This window comes from Lissotriton vulgaris, chromosome 1_1 (assembly GCF_964263255.1).
Source record: "Lissotriton vulgaris chromosome 1_1, aLisVul1.2, whole genome shotgun sequence".
Lineage (NCBI taxonomy): Eukaryota > Metazoa > Chordata > Amphibia > Caudata > Salamandridae > Lissotriton > Lissotriton vulgaris.
Genome location: NC_141685.1, coordinates 881,940,863 through 881,960,385, shown reverse-complemented (window position 1 = coordinate 881,960,385; position 19,523 = coordinate 881,940,863). Strand labels below are relative to the sequence as shown.

Genomic DNA, 19,523 nt, shown 5'->3' with positions numbered 1-19,523 from the left:
GAAGAGACTGACAGGTAGGTGTGCAAGAGAGGGGCTGTGAAAGTAATACACTGCTGTTAGAGATGGACTGCATAGGTAACCCACAGGTGTAAAAAGGACTTCAAAGGTGACAGACTGGAAAGAGAGATGATGATTATGTATGAGTGAGAGAGAGAGCGAGAGAGAGAGGGATTGTGCAGATAAAAGGGGAGTGTGAAAAAGGGTTGTATACAGCAAGAAGTGCGAGAGGTACTGTGCAGATATGGGCAGGAGAAGCGCTTTGTGTAAACAACAGGTGTGCAAGAGACTGCACAGGTAACAAACAAGTGTGAAAGGGGCTGCAATGATATACACTGGTGAAAGGGGGTGCTGCAGACAATAGAGAGGTGTCACAGAGGAACAGCAGACTATAGGTAGGCGTGAGATAGCTGGGCTCTGCAGCCAACTCAAAGGTGGGAAAGGGTTCTTCACAAGCAATAGACAGGTGCCGAAGGGTGTAAAACACTTGTGCATAGAGCATGCAGTTACTCACTCTCTCAGAAGTACCACGTCCCCTAGGACCCCGAACATCTGGTACAGGCCGGACGCCTCGTTCACTCTCCTCAGGATGGCAGTGGTGAGCTGGGTGATGGGGTACTGTGTCGCGGGCCAGGAGACCCCATGATAGCGGTGCTCCAACAGATGGTGTAGGGCTCGCACTGTGAGAGATAGGGGGAAAGCAAGTCACAATGCACTTTATTTCCAACAGGCTTAGGTTATCTGCAGAAAATGGCCAGCATCAAATGAGCTCAACCTGAGGCCAAGTGAAGGCAACTAGGGGCAGGAAGAAGTTGCCAGCAGTTCAAGTAAAAAAAAACCTACAAGACATTTTTATGTTAAAATCTTTTTTTAATCAGGTTGTTCAGTTGTATATAATGTCATCTTGGTTTGTATAAAGGTTAAAAAAATTCTTAACACCTTTCATTATAACTTTTTAACATGATGCACAGCAGCCACAATGCTCCACAACATAGCCACAATTTCTGGCTAAACACATAAGGTCCCAAAGGTGAGACCTATTGGCTATGCCAATGCTTGTTTTTTTCCTCTTTGTTAAACATTTTCTGCACTTTGGGTGAAAAAAAAACCCAGTATCATAATGGACAATCTGCATAGCTTCCAGTTCACACTGGTCATTGTATAATTATTTAAGGTAGGGTGCCTATTTTGAGGGCGAATGTAGCGGGTAATCTGTAACAAAACAATTTCAAATAAAATAAATGTCACAAGTATTGACAAAACCAACAGAAATGGCCTTTGGGGTGGGGGGTTGGGGGGTAGGATGGTATAACACTGATGTCTCGCTTGAGGGGGAGAATCACAAAGGATGCACATGGATGTAAGCATCACAAAGGAAATTGGGTAGGGTGATACAACATGTAGGGTGCAGGTGGAGGGAATAATCGAAAAGGATGAGAGTGGGGTAACACCCAGGGTGCGGGAGGTGGGAAGCAACATGGAGGTTGGGGTTGGGGGGAAGCAACAGGCGAGAGAACATCATGTAGCGGGTGGGGAGGAGCACATGGGCCAGAAAGCAACGCTTGGGGGAGTCGTACAGGAGCATGACATGGACATGGCAGGAGAGAAGCGCACAGGTGACAGAGAAAGCAACACCACCAGCAGTCAAGAAACAGAAGTACAGGTGGAAGACCGCTGAAAAACACAAGCACTCTTTTGGAGTGATTAACAATGAAGAAAAAAGTAGTACTTGAAAACCAAGCATTGGAAGGACATAAGTACTGCATCTATGCTTCAGGGGAGAGAGACACAAGAAGAGGAAGGAAAGCCCACACGTGTTATTAACTGAAACGCAAGCAAATAAGAGTGACAGTAAAGCCAACCAATGTTAATCAATGGGCGGGCTCTAGATATTTTCACCAACAGTCAGCTGTGCTATCTGGAAGGCGAGACCTACAAAAATACTATGTTTGAATGCTCAAATAGTTGTGGTACATCAACATACATCCTACATTTCAAATGGCATGTCCCAACAGGTTTTTCCCACATAAGTCAATACTTTTGCTAGTTCAATTTTGGTTTGGCTAAAATTGCCCTTGAGGATTTTTGTGTAGTAAGTTATGGGCGTCCTGTGAATAAGCCTATTATTTCCCCATTCCAAAATTACTGTTCCCAGGGAGGTGTAGTGGGGTCGGTCCAGTTTTTCGTGGAAATCAGTACCACTCGTGGTGTGGTACTGGGGATGGTATTGGTGTCAATATTGGTAGGTGACAGTGTTTGTCTTATCAGTGATAGCATGGAATTGAAGATGTGATTAGAAAGCAATTAGGTGGCTATGTTACAGTCGGGCTCACACTTAAACCCTGATAAACGTATTTAAAAATGCCTGCTGCAGGACATAACAAACATTTGCAATGCAATAGGTCTTGCATTAGTGAAAGTGTGAGCTATTGGTATTGCATTATTATTTGCAATGCCAATAGCTCAAACTTTCAGTAAAACTAGACCTATTGCACTGCAAATGCTTGTTTTTACAAGGGGACCTTGAATAGCTTTTGGTAACCAGAGGCCTTCTTCCAGTCTGCCAAAAACAAAGATATAATTGTAAAGTTGTGTGGAATGATATGATCCGGGATAAGATGCATACATGTTCAACGTTAAGTTAAACTTAATCTCTTTGATGAAGTTATACACACAGAATGCACTGAGGTGCAAAAGTTCATATTTTTAATGAATGACCCCATGTAAAAAAAAAATGCTCACAATACAGAGCCTTCTGATGTCACGGTTCCAAGTTGCATGATATAGGGGTTCCAGAAATACTAGTACGTCTAGTACAAATTCTGCCCTCTATTATGTGATAACAATGTTTCAAGAGTAGTTTTGGTATTAACATGCCGGGCATGAAATTACCAGGCTCGATAGTGCATATTGCGCTTCACCTTCTACTGGCTGGATCTTACTTGCTTCTTGCCAGGCCAGACTTTGATTTTGGCGATGGAACAGCAACCGGTAACAGTGCGCCTACAACGGGTGTGCAATGTGCAAGTGTTAATATGTATTTGGGGCTGGTTTGCCACGAGAAGGGCTGCTGTGTTTACTCTGCTGGGCAGAACAGGCTGGCAATGAATGGCGTTTCAAATGTTTTAACAACAGTGGACAAGTTTAGAAATACTATGACGCGTGTGCAACCTGCCCAGGAGAATGGTGTCATCTTGCTGTGGTAAAGGACGCAGCATTTTTTTATTATTTGGTGCTGAGTCTACATAAAGAGCTCATGCTAGACGCCATAGAGCCACAAGTGTTGAGTTGGGCGAGCCACGCGTATAAAAAGAAAAGATGTGCAGCCACCAATAATAAAGATATAGTACGGTGTGCCACCATTGCTTAAGATGGTATTAAAAAATTGTTGAGTTTGGTGAGCGGTGCCTCAAGACATGCGGCCGCCATTGTTTAAGATGAAAAAAAAACGTTGAGTTGGGGGAGCAGCATACACAAAACGCATGGCCACCACTTTTTAAGATCAAGCGCAGCGTGCCATGCAGCAAAAAAATATAAATAATGTTGCCTTGCACACGCTTTTATGGAATAGCGCATGCTAATGCAAATGAAATCATAACAAAACACACCAATAATTATAAGAACAATTAGAAAAACAACATGTCATGGTTAGTGGGGTTGGGGAAGTATGTAACTGTTGTGCCTGCAATTGCAGCTACGACAAAGAAGTGATTAACAAAAGAGTGCTGTGAAACAGTAAATAAAATATCCTGAGTAATGTCATATGTAAAAGGGGTAGTACTTATGGGAGTTAACAATAGTAGAAAAGGAGGGACTAAGGAAGGACTACAAAAGAAACTAACCAATGAATAAGAAGCATTTACAAAAGACAGTCAAAGGAGCCTGTTAAAAACATAGTTGGCACATGGGAGGAGCTTAAAGCCAATATACTGAATACAGCATGTCTTGAAGAGACAGCCCAAGCCCTATCTAGGCAAGACCTAAAAACAGAAAAGTGTTGCTTTCTGTACACACTGTGTATAGGTGACAAAAACGTGAATGAGACTAAAAAATCTGATGGCTGTGTTTTTTTTAAAGATGTAAAAACATCTCCTATTCTTTGTAATGCAAGCTCTCCTTAGGAGGCAGTATGATAACTAGACGGACAACAAGAAACTCCTTGGGGCTGATCTAAGATGTGATTGAAAATACCTAAAGCAAATGGCTGAACAAGGCTGATATGAAAAAGCTAATGGCTTAAGTGGGCTGACCCAAAGCTCACTCTATATATGTTGTAAGCAATAGGTCCCGAAAAAGATGTGCAGTCAACTTAGACTTATAAAAGGCCAAAGTCTGCTATACTGCCAGCAGATGCAAGTCGCTCTTCTAAGAGCGGATGTATTACGGTACAACGCGTACCGTTACAACGCGTCCCATTATGACGCAGTTTTAACAACGCAAGTCGTTACAACGACTTGCGTGGGGGGGGGCGCTGATAGTGAATAGTTTAATTTACTATTCCAACACCAGTCCCCGTGGATAGTAGGGAAGGTGTTGGATAGTAAATTAAACTATCCCCTATCCTAGAGCGCCCTCCAGCGAAAGTCGTTGTAATGACTTTCGTTGTTAAAGCTGCGTCATAACGGTACCGCGTTGTACCAGTTACGGTGTAAAGGATGTTTCCCTCTAAGAGCTACTATGTACACATTTGCCATTTACTGGGTACCAGAAGGTACTCACCTGTGTAGCGGAAGCCATGGATGAAGCCGCCGGCCGATCGTCGGAAGTCGATAGAGTGGCTGGCTGTGCCTAGTACGAAGAGACCAGCTGTAGATCGGGCCTCATAGCTGGGCTTGAGCAGGGGGTACTTCTTGCGGCGCCCAGTGCCCGATGCCAGTCTTATGGTTCTGAAATAAGGATAGACGAAAATGAATCTGGCTCGCCTGGAAGAAGTATAGTGCTGAAAAGTGATGGCGAGGCTTGTCTTGTTAATAAACTCTTACATTACTACTAAGCCAACATCTTTTCCCAAGCAGTCAGTGTTTTAAAAAACAGAAAATAATTGATAAAAATTTGCAAAACTATCCATTATTAATTTTTGGGCTGTATCTTTGAGAGAAAAGAAACAGAAACAGTTAGGGAGCTGGGCTGATATTTGTATGTGAAAGTAAGAATGCGATAACCTGAAAACCCTTCAACAAATATGTATTTTCCTTGTTAACATTAACTGAATAGAAGATTAAAGTAAATGGTGGCCATTTTGCGATGTCATCTTGCATAGACGTGTTGGGAACAGCAGATTTTCTCTGTGACCTTCTGAGGCACTCCCTGTGCAGATTGGATAATAAAGTATGTCACCTTATCTAAAATCTGCGGTTTCTCCGTGGCTATAGTTGTCATCTTGCTAAAGTCATTGCACATAATGTGTCATTTATGGTGTCACCCTAACAAGAATTTATGTGTCTGCCCGTGGAGTAGTTACAATGTCCGTCCTGTGTTGTTTTGTCGAACTTCTGATGTATTTTGGGTAACCGATGATGTAACCTGGCTACAGATAAGAGCAAGGGTAAACAACATAGGCCAGTTATCTGACCGATTCTGAGGCTACCCTTGTAAGATAATTCTAAGTAAAGTATATTGAATGAAACGTATTGACACAATGAGTATTTAGTCTAACAACCTTGCATGGAATAGGCCCTCCAAGACCTACACTGGAAAGGCCATGCTTAGAGTCTATCTTGAAAGTACTAAGACCCCAATTACTAAGAACAATCTTGGGGAGCTATCTAGGTGAATTGTAGGAATCCTGAAATCATTTCAATCATTTCAACTACTGGGGCCTGTGGCTCAAGTTACAATTTTTTAATCATTATTTGATAACAGAGATAGAATGGGTGTTGACTTTAGCCTTGCATTTATTTCACTCTTGGCCAGCTGTGGCACATACTTGTCAAAAATGGAGAAGTCGAAGTCCCAGCCCAGGCAGCGGATGACACGATCATAGGCCTCACGGGCAGCAAAGTTGTCCAGCTCGTCCTGTGGAAAGGCCTGTGGGTCCCGCTCCAGGTAGCGCTTATGGCTGACGTGCAGGCGACCTGTAGCGTCCTTGACAAGGGCTAGATTCTCAAGGTCACCTTCAAGTAGCCCATCGAGAGACTTCAGCTGGTAGGTGTCCAACAAGCCATTGTTGATCGCCCTAGTGATGAGAAAGTGAGATGCTCCTGAAGATACAGTGATTATTACCTACATCTTCAGCTGGCAAGACGTCATTTTGTGGAGGAAACAACTGCAGTCCTTATCTATTTTAGCCACATACATCAATGGGAGGAGGAAATGTATGGATCCCTCATCATGGAAAGGATCAAAAGCAGGGAGAGGGACAGAAATCGGGGGGAAAGAGAGATGAGGAGAGAGAGGTGCAAGGGGGGGTAGATTGATATATGTAGAGGGGAGGACGGAGAGAAGGATCTCCTGAGAAATAGACTCCCAATTGGGTAGGCTGATATGGGTGGGGGCGAACAGTTGCCAAGAGCGAAGGGCGGTCTGAAGGGTCCCTGACCTGAAACTGTATGACCTGGCCTGGAGCGGTATTACTTGGCAGTTTGACATATGGTTATCTAAGACACTGATTTTTAAAGCAAAATAGATCACAGCTGGTCCACTGAAGAGGGAAATAATGTCTATACCACTCTGGCAATCAGGGCACACACACACTAGTTGGGTGAGAACAGTGAAGCACTGTTGGAAGCTGTATACAACAAGCATTGGCATAGCCAATAGGTCTCACGTTTGGACCTTGTAAGTGTTTATCCATGCAGCATATTATCCTGGGTGCTGTGCCGCCAGGGATTGAAGAACTGTACAATTACTACACACTGGGTCATGCAGTCCGATTCAGGAATAAATGCTTGCCTTAGGAAATATTTTTGGACACATTCCAATGCTTTTTAGAGCACAGACAGAAAGAAAAGTGCCTCAATGCAAGTCAAAAGCACTATAACCCTCTGTGTGCTACTGCATCACTAGAGTATTAAACAGTCTGAAGAATTAGTATAAGGGGAAAGTTATGCTTAACACAATAAAATGACAGATTAAACACACCTCCTGCTGTAATCTATGCTCTGAATTTACAAAAGGCAAATTCCAGTTCAGGATGTCTCCGAAGAACCAGACCAATTGTGATCTGTTCTTGGATAACTATTCAGGAAGCAATTTAATCTTTGAACTTTGGTTCACAGGCCCAAAGCCGCCTGGAAGTTTAATTATGCCAACTATCTTTAGATCTGAAATATTACATAACTTGCACGAAGCTAGAGCAGCCTCGTGTGGTTCAGTGAAGTTAACCTTGGGGCAGGAATTGCAAAGTACAGGTATAAGTCATAATCTGTGGAAAAGTGTCTGAATTTTACTTCTGAGCTTAGAACAGGGGTGGGTGAAATGGTCTCCTAGTCTTTAAGGCAGTAATTACAAATTAATGAAAATAAAATCATCTGAGGGCGATTAAAAACTTTTAACAATTGAAAGAACGTACAATTTGTTGATCACTCATTTACTCCCATAAGAGATCATGCGAGTCATATTGGACATCTGAGGTTGCATATAAAACAAGCCCCAAGCTCTGAAGGACAGCCCAATGCACGCTGGGAAATGTAGTGTTCTTGCTTCCAATGAGTCAATGAGGGAGCAGCAACAATCACGCAGGTGTTTATTTTGCATTTTAAAAGGTTTTCCACAATTAATTACATGTAAAGTGGCTAAACCTAAAGCCCTTCTAATTGTGGTGTTTTTTAAATGACGGTGTCGGCTCAATATCCTGTGATTTTGGGCAAATCACTTACTTTCCCTGTGCCTACAAAAAAATAATGTGTCCTTGTGTAATGCAACTTGTGCTCATGTAAAGCGCTCCAGTACTATTGGGCCGTGTTTGCACTATTTAACACCTTGCATGCTCATGACGAGCTGAGCTCGTCATGAGCTACAGTGCTCCGGTGCTCATGACGAGCTCAGCTCGTCATGGCCTTTAGAACGCTCGCACGCTGGGCTAATTCTATGTCAGGACCGGAGGCTTCAGATTATGCTATATCTTCCTTCGCTTTATTAACATAAAGACCCCACAGCAGCTTAGGAAAAGATATAATAAGAACAAAAATGCTTTAAACATAAAGCATTGACGTAATGTTCAACAAAAAATAAACAACAACTCCCAAGAGTCTCTTTGCGTAACAATAGTCCATAGTCCTTTTACGCTGTCCATCATCACTATATAACCGGACTTCTCATCATCTTCCTCCTCTTTCTTCGCTGCTCCCGCAGCCAGATAAGTGCTTTTCTATTTGTTTCCTTTTCATTGTGATTGATTGTCTTGTGTACGATCTTTGGGGGACTCCTTGCATGGTTTATTCCCTTACAGAGTCCCCAGTTGCGGGAACGTTCTTCGTTCCTACGCGACTTTATTCCCACTTGTGTGCGGTGTGTACATAGACCGCAAGGGGGCGGCCTGTCGTCTCGCCGACCCTCCGGCGCGCCTCCGCAGTGCGAGGAGCCGCGCCGTGGAGTCTGCTTGCGCAGGGGCCGATCCTCGCGTACCCCTCTGACACCTGGTGATCCGGGTCTGTACTTTTGCCCACTTTTGACGCCCTCTGGGGTCTGTATAGCGGTTCTGACCGCGTGAATCGCCTTCGGGCGAGATCTGTGCACCTCTTTACCCGTGTGTGGCCTAGCGCGCTTGAGGGGTACGTAGACCCGGTCCCGGCGAGGAGGGTCTGCGCGCTTGGGGGTTGGTGCAGCCCACCTGCCACGTCAGCTGGCCCAAAACGTGATCGCAGCCGCTTGGCCTGCCCACATTCGAGAACTTTCTCGGTTGCCGCCCTCTTGGGTGCCCCGCATTTGCCCTTGGTTCCGAGATGGAAGGGGAATACGATGAGGAAGCCTGCCCCTATCTGCAGGATGATGAGTTCTATCAGGCGGTGGACAACTCCATCTATCGTTGCGTGACGGAGGTGGTAGGGCCCATGGAGGACCGCCTTCCGCCCGCATCGTGGAGGAGTGCGCGAAGCTGGCAGCGGCGCAGGTGCCTCCGTCCCCCGAACTCCCGGGGACGTCCGGCGGGTTGCCACCCGCTCCGAAGAGACCTTGTGGGGAGGGACCTTCATCAGAGGCCCAAGGCGTGGACAGGGGCGCTTTCGAGCGGCTTCGTGACGCCTTCCTGGCCAAGGCGACGGCGGTGCCCCCTGCACCCTTGGTGGACCCTGGCACTTCGGGCGACGTGTCTACGGCGCCCGCCTCCCCGATCTACGACTCTCCGGACACGGATGACGACGGGGAGTCGACCCGTTCTTGGCTTCCGACACCTTCAGCGAAGGAGATGCCCCGAGACGAGTCGGGCATGCTGGACCCGGACGAGATCGTCCACCCCCGATCCGCGGCCTGGGCCCCGGGGGAGACGGTGGCGAAGTTTGTCGCGGGTAGGCTGCGCAAGCCCCTAGAAAAGGAGGCGAGGGGTTGCCTGCGTGGGGAATGTCCTCGGCCTACTCTGGAAGGGAAAGTGGCCATGACACCAGAATTGGACCCCAAGATGGCCACCTTCCTGGCGAAATTCATGAAGGACCCCAGGAAGGGGATCGACCGGTCCTGGCGGGCTTGCCAGGACAAGTTGTTGGATGCGGTCGGGCCCGCCACGAAGATCCTCGATATGGCGGAGGAGGCTCGAGCGAATGGCACCGCCATTTCACCGGAGGTGCTCTCCAACTGGGCCCAGAGGGTGATCGTATTTTTGGGCAACGCCAACTGTGCCCTGTCCACGGAGAGGCGGCGTTCGCTCCTTATCAAGCTGGATCCGAAGCTGGGGGACATGGCCTCGTCGCAGGCAGGTGCCGTGGCTCAGGGTGGCCTCTTCGGTGAGCCTTTCATCCGCGAGCTGGGAAAGTTCGTGAATACGTTCACGTCGCTGGACAAGGCTCAGTCCAGCATCAAGAAGGTCTTCCACCAGCGTTTTTCTGGAGGGGCCGGTCGCGGCAGGGGCCGCGCGATCGGCCGTGGTCAGCAGACCAACAACCGAGGACAAGGCTCCGGAAGAGGTCAGTACCAGACCTCAGCCAACTACACCAACTTCTACCCCACGAGGGGACAGCGCTATGGTGGCAGAGGGTTCAAGAAGAACTCCGGACAAGGAAATGCCCCCGGTAAGTGTACTTTGCTTGGATCAAGTTCCGATTGGGGGGCGGCTGGCAAGCTTTTACGGGGAGTGGGAATTGCTCACTGCCGACGCTTGGGTTTTGCAAACTGTAAGAGGTTTCCATATCGAGTTTTACGACCAGCCAACTCAGGCGAGGCCCCCGCGCCCGATGGTTTTTTCAGAATCCGACGCGCGATTGATAGACGAAGAGGTCTCAGACTTGCTGCGCAAGGGAGCCATCCGTCTATCAACGCGCCACCCACATGGGTTCCTCAGCAACGTCTTCCTAGTGGACAAGACGGATGGGGGCAAGAGGCCGGTGATCAATCTCAAAGAGTTCAATGGGTGGTTGGTCTACCGTCACTTCAAGATGGAGGGGATCCACCTCCTTCGAGACGTGCTCCTCCCTCGGGATTGGATGGTACGACTGGATCTCAAGGATGCCTACTTGGTCGTTCCCATCCATCCCCCTCATCGTCGCTTCCTACAATTCCTGTGGGACGACAAGGTGTTCGAATTCACCGCCCTGCCGTTCGGTCTTTCTTCGGCCCCGTGGTGCTTCACGAAGGTCCTCCACCCGGTGGTGGAGTTTCTCAGAAGTCAGGGGGTCCGGATGCTTGTATACTTAGACGACATCCTCCTCATGGGGCAGTGCCCGGAGGTGTTGGCGGGCCAGCTGCGTCAAGCTGTCGGCCTGCTTCAGAGACTAGGGTTCGTCATCAACGGCTCCAAGTCGGTTTTGGTTCCCACTCAGCAGATCACCTTTTTGGGTTTCGTGGTGGACTCGGTACAGGCGGTCTTGAGCCTGCCGGGTCGGAAGGTCGCGAAGATTCGACACCTGCTGCGGCAGACGATCGCAAGGGAACGTACGTCACTGCGTCATATCGCCAAGGTGGTGGGCCTTCTCTCGTCCTCCATCCAGGCGATTTTCCCGGGCCCGCTGCACTACAGGGCTCTGCAACGCTTGAAGGCGCAGCATCTGCGCCGTGGGATGTGTTACGACCAGTGGGTTCCCCTCACGGACGAAGTGAAGGAGGAAATGTCATGGTGGCTGTCTCACATGGAGGCATGGAATGGGCGAGCGATCTTCGGTTCGGCTCCGGACCTGATCATAGAGTCCGACGCCAGCAGGTCGGGCTGGGGCGCCCGGTGCGGGGATTTTCCACCGGCGGCGCCTGGTCGTCAGAAGAACAACAATTGCATATCAATTGTTTGGAGCTCCTTGCGGGCTCCTTCGCAGTTCGCTGTTGGACCAAAGACTCGGTCAAGGCTTGTGTCCTGTTACGGATGGACAATATTTCGGCGGTTCGGTATGTGAACCACCTAGGAGGTCCTCGTTCCCGCGCCTTGGCGGATTTAGCGAAGGACTTCTGGGATTATTGCCTGTCTCGTCACATTGCGGTGACGGCGGAGTATCTGCCAGGCCAGTGCAATCAGGTAGCGGATTGGCACTCTCGACATCTCAGGGACGCCAGCCAGTGGAAACTGGATCCGGAAGTCTTCCGGTGGCTACACTCCCTTTGGGGCCCCTTCTCGGTGGACCTCTTTGCGTCCCGTCTCGACCACCAGCTGCTGCGGTTTTACAGCTGGAGGCCGGACCCTCTAGCGGAGGCCACGGACGCGTTCTTGCAGGATTGGAGTCGGGAACAGCCGTTCGCGTTTCCCCCGTTCTCCATGATCATGCGAACGGCGGCTCAAATACGCCGCCAGGGTGCGGAACTGGTGTTGGTTACACCGCTGTGGAGGTCTCAAGTATGGTTTCCGGTTCTTCTGGAACTTTCTTGGGATTTTCCAATCCTACTCCCCCTGTTTCCTCTGCTCCTGACGAACCCGGATCAGGAACCTCACCCTCTCGTCGTGCAGAACACTCTCCGCCTCGTGGCATGGAGGCTCTCAGGAGACGCTGGGCGCTCACGGGCCTTTCGGGGTCGGCTGAGCACTTGCTCTCCAAAACATGGGCCGATAGTACGACGAAGCGTTACAGATCCGCTTGGCTTAAGTGGATGCGTTGGTGTTTACGAAGGGATCTGGATCCCTTGGTCGCAGGCCTTGTTCCCGTGCTGAATTTCCTGGCGCATTTGGCCGACAAGGGTCTAGCGTATAGGACGATCAATGCTATCCGGTCGGCGATTTCTGCGGGCCATGATAACATCGATGGCCACCCGGTAGGGGAACATCCTTTTGTGTGCCGGCTTCTGCGGGCTGTTCGCCTCGCACTGCCGCCAGAACCCAGGTACTCCGTCCTTTGGGACGTCAATTTGGTTCTGAATTTGTTCCTGTCGTGGCCAGCCAATTCTTATCTGTCTCTTAAGGAGCTGTCGGCGAAGTTAGCCATGTTGTTATGTCTGGTTTCTTGTAGGCGCGTCTCGGACGTGCGCGCGCTGGATGTCTCTGCATGCATTTTTTCCCCGGATGGGGTTACTTTTACCGTGGGCCGGCGTACTAAGACGTCGTCGCGTTCCATTTCTTATCCAGCCTTTACTGACACTCCTAAGTTGTGTGTCGTGCAATGCCTCAAAGCATATGAGGACCTGACCTTGGATCTGCGCCCTCCGGGCGAGCGTCAGTTGTTGATTGCCCTGCGGAAGCCACACAAAGCTGTCTCCTCCCCTACTATTGCTCGGTGGGTGCGATGGGTCATGCAAGAAGCAGGCATCAATACTTCTCTCTTTGGAGCACACTCCGCCAGGGGGGCCATGGCCTCTAAGGCATTCTCGGTGGGTGCTCCTCTGGAGGACCTAATGCGCGCGGCGGATTGGTCCTCGGATTCCACCTTCAAGAGGTTTTATTTTAAGCCGTTGGTGGATTTGGCTCAGTTGGTGGTAAGTAAGCTTTAAACTAGCATAATCTGAAGCCTCCGGTCCTGACATAGAATCGAAATTTGCCTAGCTTACGTAACGGTAAGTTTCAATTCTATTAAGGACACGGAGGCGAGGATTATCCCACCCAGGCCACAGTGGTGTCTCTACCCACCCGTATGGCAGTAAGTAAAGCGTTTTCCTTTACATGGTCAATAATGTGTTAATCACTGACTGCTCCTCGCCTTGTTGTCGCATTCCTGGGCCACCTCGCTGATGCTGTTCCTTTTTTGACAGGCAACGACGGTGCTAAGCAGGACCAATGAGGCTCAAGCGTGATCTGCGCGAAGAAAGAGGAGGAAGATGATGAGAAGTCCGGTTATATAGTGATGATGGACAGCGTAAAAGGACTATGGACTATTGTTACGCAAAGAGACTCTTGGGAGTTGTTGTTTATTTTTTGTTGAACATTACGTCAATGCTTTATGTTTAAAGCATTTTTGTTCTTATTATATCTTTTCCTAAGCTGCTGTGGAGTCTTTATGTTAATAAAGCGAAGGAAGATATAGCATAATCCTCGCCTCCGTGTCCTTAATAGAATTGAAACTTACCGTTACGTAAGCTAGGCAAATTTCGATTCCCCTGCTGTGCTGAGAGTTCTAAAGAAACGGGTGCGGCCGTGACGAGCTCAGCTCGTAGTGAGCACAGGAGCACTGTAGCTCATGACGAGCTGAGCTCGTCATGAGCATGGGAGCGCTGCGCGCGCCCCCCTCCCCCCAGCACAGCAGGGGAATGTGCAGAGCAGCGAAGGGGATAAAGCTGCAATAAAAAATAAAATTAAAAACATTTGGCAGCTACGGTAAAAAATGAAAAAAAAAGCACATGTGCAGCCATAGAAGTATATTATTCACAGGACTTGAACACTGTTCATGGATAAAAAAAAGTGCAACCACAGTAATAATAAACAAGTGGCTCTTGTGCAGAACGGGAGTTAGCTGGACCTGTGCAGACACAGTAATAATACGGAAGCAGTGCCAGTACAGCCGCTGTGCTAGAAACCCATGCCCCAGTATAAAGTGGCATTAGAGCAGCCAGGTAGTGAGTGGCACCTGAGCAGTGGCAGAAAAAACAAACATTTGCAATGCAATAGGTCTCGCATTATTAAAGTTTGAGCTATTGGCATTGCTAATAATAATGCAACACCAATAGCTGAAACATTCAGTAATGCGAGACCTATTGCATTGCACCAGTTGCATTACAGACGGAATGGAAAGTAAACTTTTATGAGAGCACTGATTTCTGAAAGTTAGAGGCAGAGACACTAGATTACGTGAGAACACGGGGCGCTGATTTCTGAAAGATAGAGGCAGACACTAGATTACGTAAGAACACGGGGCGCTGATTTCTGAAAGATAGAGGCAGAGACACTAGATTACGTGAGAACACAGGGCACTGATTTCTGAAAGATAGAGGCAGAGACACTAGATTACGTGAAAACACGGGCGCTGATTTCTGAAAGGAAGACCGAGAGACACTGAATTCAGAGAGGAGAGGGAGATACTTGGGTTGTGGAAAGAGGGAAAGACACTGGACTCTCAGAGGAGTGGCCTTGGATAATGTGTCCAGTGGAGGACCCTGGCCTGTTTGAGGGGAGAGCGAGTGATATTGGTTCATCAAAGGAGGTGGAAGACATTGGACTGTGATGGGGAGGAGGGAGAGGCTGCAATCTGGGAAGAAGAGGGTGAGTCACTGTTTTATGAGAGGAGAGGGGCACTGTTTCTGAAATGATAAGGGAAGGCTGTGTTTTGGATGAAGGCAGGGGGGAATATTGGCTTGTGAGAGAAGTGCAGTCTCTGGGATCTAGTGAAGAGGGGGACGCTTGATTCTGAGAGAGCGTGTTGGGGGGAGGTGGGGGCGGGAACGATAAAGAAATAAGGAGTTTATGAACACGCGGTCTAAGATGGGGCGGAGAGTGCAGAGAGACCGCGAGATAGAGAGGGAGAGAGACTGCAATTTGAGTGGAGGTGAGGGCGCGACACATCATTCTCGGGTGAGGCACCGGATTCCGAGAGAGTGGGAGACATTTGTTTCTGGAAGACCGAAAGAGACGGACTCTGGTAGGAAAAAGTAGGCAATTGATGAGGAGAGGGAGAAGGGGAAGCGGACTTCTCAGAGACAAATACTGTTTTAAGTTAAGACATTTTATATTTAATTATTTTTAATATTAAAGTTATTATTGGCAATAATAATAGAAGAATACGTTGAAGAAAAGTCGCAAACTTACAAACCGTAACATTAAAAGCACGCCGCATATCAATGAAGGGTTAAAGGGTTTCCAGTCACTCATGAAACCCCGTCAGTCATTCATATTCTTGTCAGTTTCAGTTATGAGCGACACCCATCTCGTTCTCACGAAACAGCTGTAAATTACAAGCAGCGCAGACTCGGTTTCTGCCAAAAGAGATTCTGGGTCTTAGAGAGAGCGGGGGAGAGTGACAGACTGGAGAGGGCTGGGGTGAATGGTTAGCATCCTGGGCAGTGGGCGCTTTACCCTACTTCTAGGCACTGTAAGGCCGTCAGATACGGATTCTTAACGAGTTGCTCGTCCTTCTCGGTGCTGTTCCCAGCCCTGCACCAGAGGGTCCCGGGGTAGGTGAAGCCCCTCCTGGACTGCTGCACCCCTCCCTCGTCATGAGGCTGGTCTCTGGGGGTGCCTGTACCCCTGTCCTTGAGGAAGATCTGGCAGGCCAGCCTGGCTCCGGCAAACCCCTCAAAGCCTGGATCCTGAGTGCCCGTTGAACCCTGCCACCCTTGGCCCTCGGTGTCTCCTGCACGCACCAACCCTGGGTACTGGGTGACTGCTGCCGCCTTCACCCGACTGCCATCTCTGCACATGAGCATGAAGGCCCTCGCGGTCTCTGGTGCCCCCTTCAGTTCGCAAGACACCAGCTGCCCCTTGGCATCAAGGGTGGACAAAACCAGCTGCAGCCTTTCCGACACCTGCTGGATATTCCTGTAGGTCTTGACGAATGCCTGTGCTATCGCTGCTCTAACAAGCACAGAATCAAAACCAGTGCTGCGCGCGCACCACATAGGAGCGGGGACGAGTGCAGCAGAAAAGCGAACGCGCGATAATTATAAACACGTTTATAATTACAACCAGATGCAGCTGCTGCGCGTAACAGACACCAATAGGATGTGGGCGGAGCAAAGGCGGGACATGCGCCCGCCTTTGCCCAATTGTGTGCTGTCTTTGTTAAAAAGACGCACGCAAAGCCCAATGGCCGGGGGGAAACGGAAAGCGTGTGTGATTCCTAGGTCACTTTTTAAACCCCCTACATGAGGTCTCTCGCTGCGCGAGCAATGCTGCGCACTGCAACGCTAGGCTCGAGACCTAACAAGGGGCACCCGAGTTACAGTAATAAGGACTAAGCGGCCCCTGAGCAGTCTAGTTGCAGAATTAGGACCAAGTGGCACCCAAACAGGTTCAGTTAGAAGAAAACAAGCAGCGCCAATGCAGCCACAGTTAGAAGAGAAGAAAGGGCACCTGTGCAGCCGCGGATGATAGCGGCGCTAGAGCAGCCATGGCACACCACACCAGAAGCCATCTGAGGTAACAAAAGAAGAGTATCTCATTTCAACAAAACACGCTCCTGACAGATAATACATAGATCACTCCTGCCTTGGAATAAGAATTCAACAGGAGGGCCCCCGCACCTCCTAGAAACTAAGGTGTTGCCCCTGCAAACTCCCCACAGCCCTCAGGATGCGATGAGGGCACACAAAACAAGCCACACATTTAAAAATACAGCCAAATATAAAATATAGAAAAAAAGTTAACAAAATGGATGTTGCCACAGCAAACGTTACAGCATGTTTGTAAAATATTCAACTAAGTAAACAGAATGGATGCTGCCACAGCAAATGTTATGGTGTGTTTTGCGCTGTGCAGCCAAAACTTATTTACAAGCAACACATATATAAAATACAGCGGCAAACATTACGGTGTGAACATATATAAAATACAGCTGCAAACGTTAGGGCGTGTTTTCGTGCTGTGCAGCCAAATCTTATTTAGAAGTAACAGATATAAAAAAATACAATGGGAAATGTTACGGCACTATGCAGCTGAAAGCTATTTACAAGCGGCAAACGTAACGGACTGTTTTAGCACTGTGCAGCCGAAACATATTTACAAGCGCCAAAAGTTACGGCGGATTTAGTGCTGTGCAGCTGCAACCTATTTACAAGCCTCACATATATAAAATACAGCCGGTTATAAAATATACATTAAAAAAAATTAATGCTGCCAACAAGACAGGCAGAAACAAACATTTGCAATGCAATAGGTCTCGCATTTGCAAGAGTTAGAGCTATTAGCGTTGTAAATGGCAATGTCTTTTACCCATGTGTATTTGTTTTGAGTGTTGTGGCTGGATGTGGTGCACTGTAATTGTTCTTGCATTTCTATATAGCACTAACAAGATGAGCCTGCAGTGTGCTTAGAAAACAAGGAAGCAGGACGTGTTTGTTATTTAAAAGGGTGGAATCGACAAAGCCAGATGGAAAAAAAACACATGCCAAACAACTAAACATTCTAAAAACTTAAAAAAATGACAACAGCTTCTAAAATAAATTCACTTCTACCAGATTGGGTAACTTGACAGAACCTGGGTCAATATATACAGAAACAGCATACATCCCAAAAAGTCCTTCTCAAGAGTGTTTTTTAAAACAGCTGGTGGGGGGGGTTACGGGGGGCATACCACGGTAGTGAAAGCAGGGGCACCGAAGACACTAGAAGAAAAAAATAAACACAATGTCGGTCTTTAAAGGAGTAGCCCCCCCGCCATGTGTTTGTGCACGATGCACTTTGCTGCTGGCAGGCGATCGAACATTATGCACAGCAATTGCGGATTATGAGCCAAGTTATAGTGCCAAAGAGTAAACAGTGAACCTGATAAGCAACCATCCACTGTCTCAGTTGGCGAGTACTGCACTCTGTGCTTTGCATCAGTGAGCTCACCCCCACATGGGCCACGGACCTGCCCGAGCCCTTTCTGTGGTGATGCAGGCATGGAGGACGGGCGCAAGGAGCAAGGGCAGCTGCTCTTGAGGGTGTTCTGCCCCGAGGGGGAACTGCCAACACATATGTACTTGCTGGCCACACAGGACAAGCAGCACAGAGACCTGTCCCGCAGTGCTACTAGTCCTCACCCCGCACCCTTGTGGGGCATCTGGTAGCGGGAGTGGAGGAGCGTGCAAGAATGTTTTGGTGGGGAAGGGGTTGCACGGGGTGGGCTCGATCGGGTGGCGGAGGGGTGGGTGGGGTGGCTGTCATCGATGTGGCAAGGTGTGCGCAGGTGCCGGAGAATGGCAGGGCGGCGATTTGGGCGCCATTCAGGGAGGAGGGTATGTTTTGCCAGGCTCTGCCCACTGGTGTGTAACTGGTCTTGTGACAGGGTTGGTGGGGGGGGAAGGGGGGGGGGGAAACGAGGTCTTCTGAAAAAATGAATGTTTCGATAAGGTGAACAGGGGACTGGCTAGGATCCATGGCGCGGTCACGGAAATGTTTCGGAGGGGCAGGAGCGGAATGTTTGCAGGACTAGTTTGGTCCTGATGTCCTCCCATGGAAGTTATATGTGGATAAGTGCACGCATTTGAATGTTTGAATTATTGGTTTGGTCTCGGTGGATGCTGTACTCTCCCATTCAATGTATTTGAGCGGGCGGGCACCTGCTGTACTGTATGCACGACTTGCTTGGTCCTAGTGGGGGCTGGTGCTCTCCTGGGTGCTGCAGCAGAAGCGCAGCTGGAGCCAGGTTTTTGGGTGGCACTACGGCAAGGGGTGGCAGGAGGCAGGGGGGGGTTGTGGTATCGGGGCGGCCGACTTTGGAGCGGGGTTGGGAGTGGTGAGAGTGGAGAGGCATGGGGGCCCTTGTTTCTGTGGCTTGGGGAGGGGCAGGGTCTAATTACAAGGGTAAGGCGGGGAAACAAGGTGGCATAGGAGGAGGGAGTTTTTCCGAGAACAATGGAGTGGGTCGGTGAGGGTGCTTTGCTCCCCTGTGCCTGTAGTTATGGTCTGCGTGAGGGTGGGGTACTCAGGGGAAGCTTCGTTAAAATTTATGAGAAAACGCAAGCGTAGTGCTGCTGCACTGTGTGAGGTGAGGGAGGGGAGTTGGTTGCGTTGGAGGGGGCGGTGTGTCTTGAGAGGGATGAGGTGCCGTTCAGCTGGCTTAAGGGGAGAGAGAGATGTGGGGGAAGCCGGCGGGATATGCTGATGTGCCAGTAGAAATGGGGGCACACAGGGAGGGCGCAGTGCGGGTCGCAGTGCTGTCCAATAGATGGGGTGGGTCCTCGGTAGGCAGTGGAGTGTGCGGTTGGCTCCGCCGACAGAGGAAAAAACAGGGCGGAGGAACGTGTTATATGGCCTCTCCCGTGGGTGAAAATCAGGAAGCGATCGAGGAATCATTTGTTATTTTGTTTGCATTAATGCCATATAGCGCACCGTCAGACGTAACTAGCTGGTGCCTGTCTCCCCGACTGTATGGGTAATTAGTATAAAAGGTGCTCAG

General features: G+C 49.0%; 1 protein-coding gene across 1 annotated transcript in view; it reads right to left on the bottom strand.

The window, feature by feature from the left end:
- The window catches only part of FOXRED2 (FAD dependent oxidoreductase domain containing 2), a 59,869-nt gene that overhangs the window by 13,820 nt on the left and 26,526 nt on the right, over positions 1 to 19,523 (bottom strand). The window contains exons 4-6 of the mRNA XM_086958538.1: positions 5,924 to 6,172; positions 4,717 to 4,883; positions 512 to 677 (exon numbers count right to left, since the gene is read on the bottom strand). Coding sequence (XP_086814664.1) covers positions 512 to 677; positions 4,717 to 4,883; positions 5,924 to 6,172 — 582 coding nt within the window. The remainder of the gene's footprint in view (positions 1 to 511; positions 678 to 4,716; positions 4,884 to 5,923; positions 6,173 to 19,523) is intronic.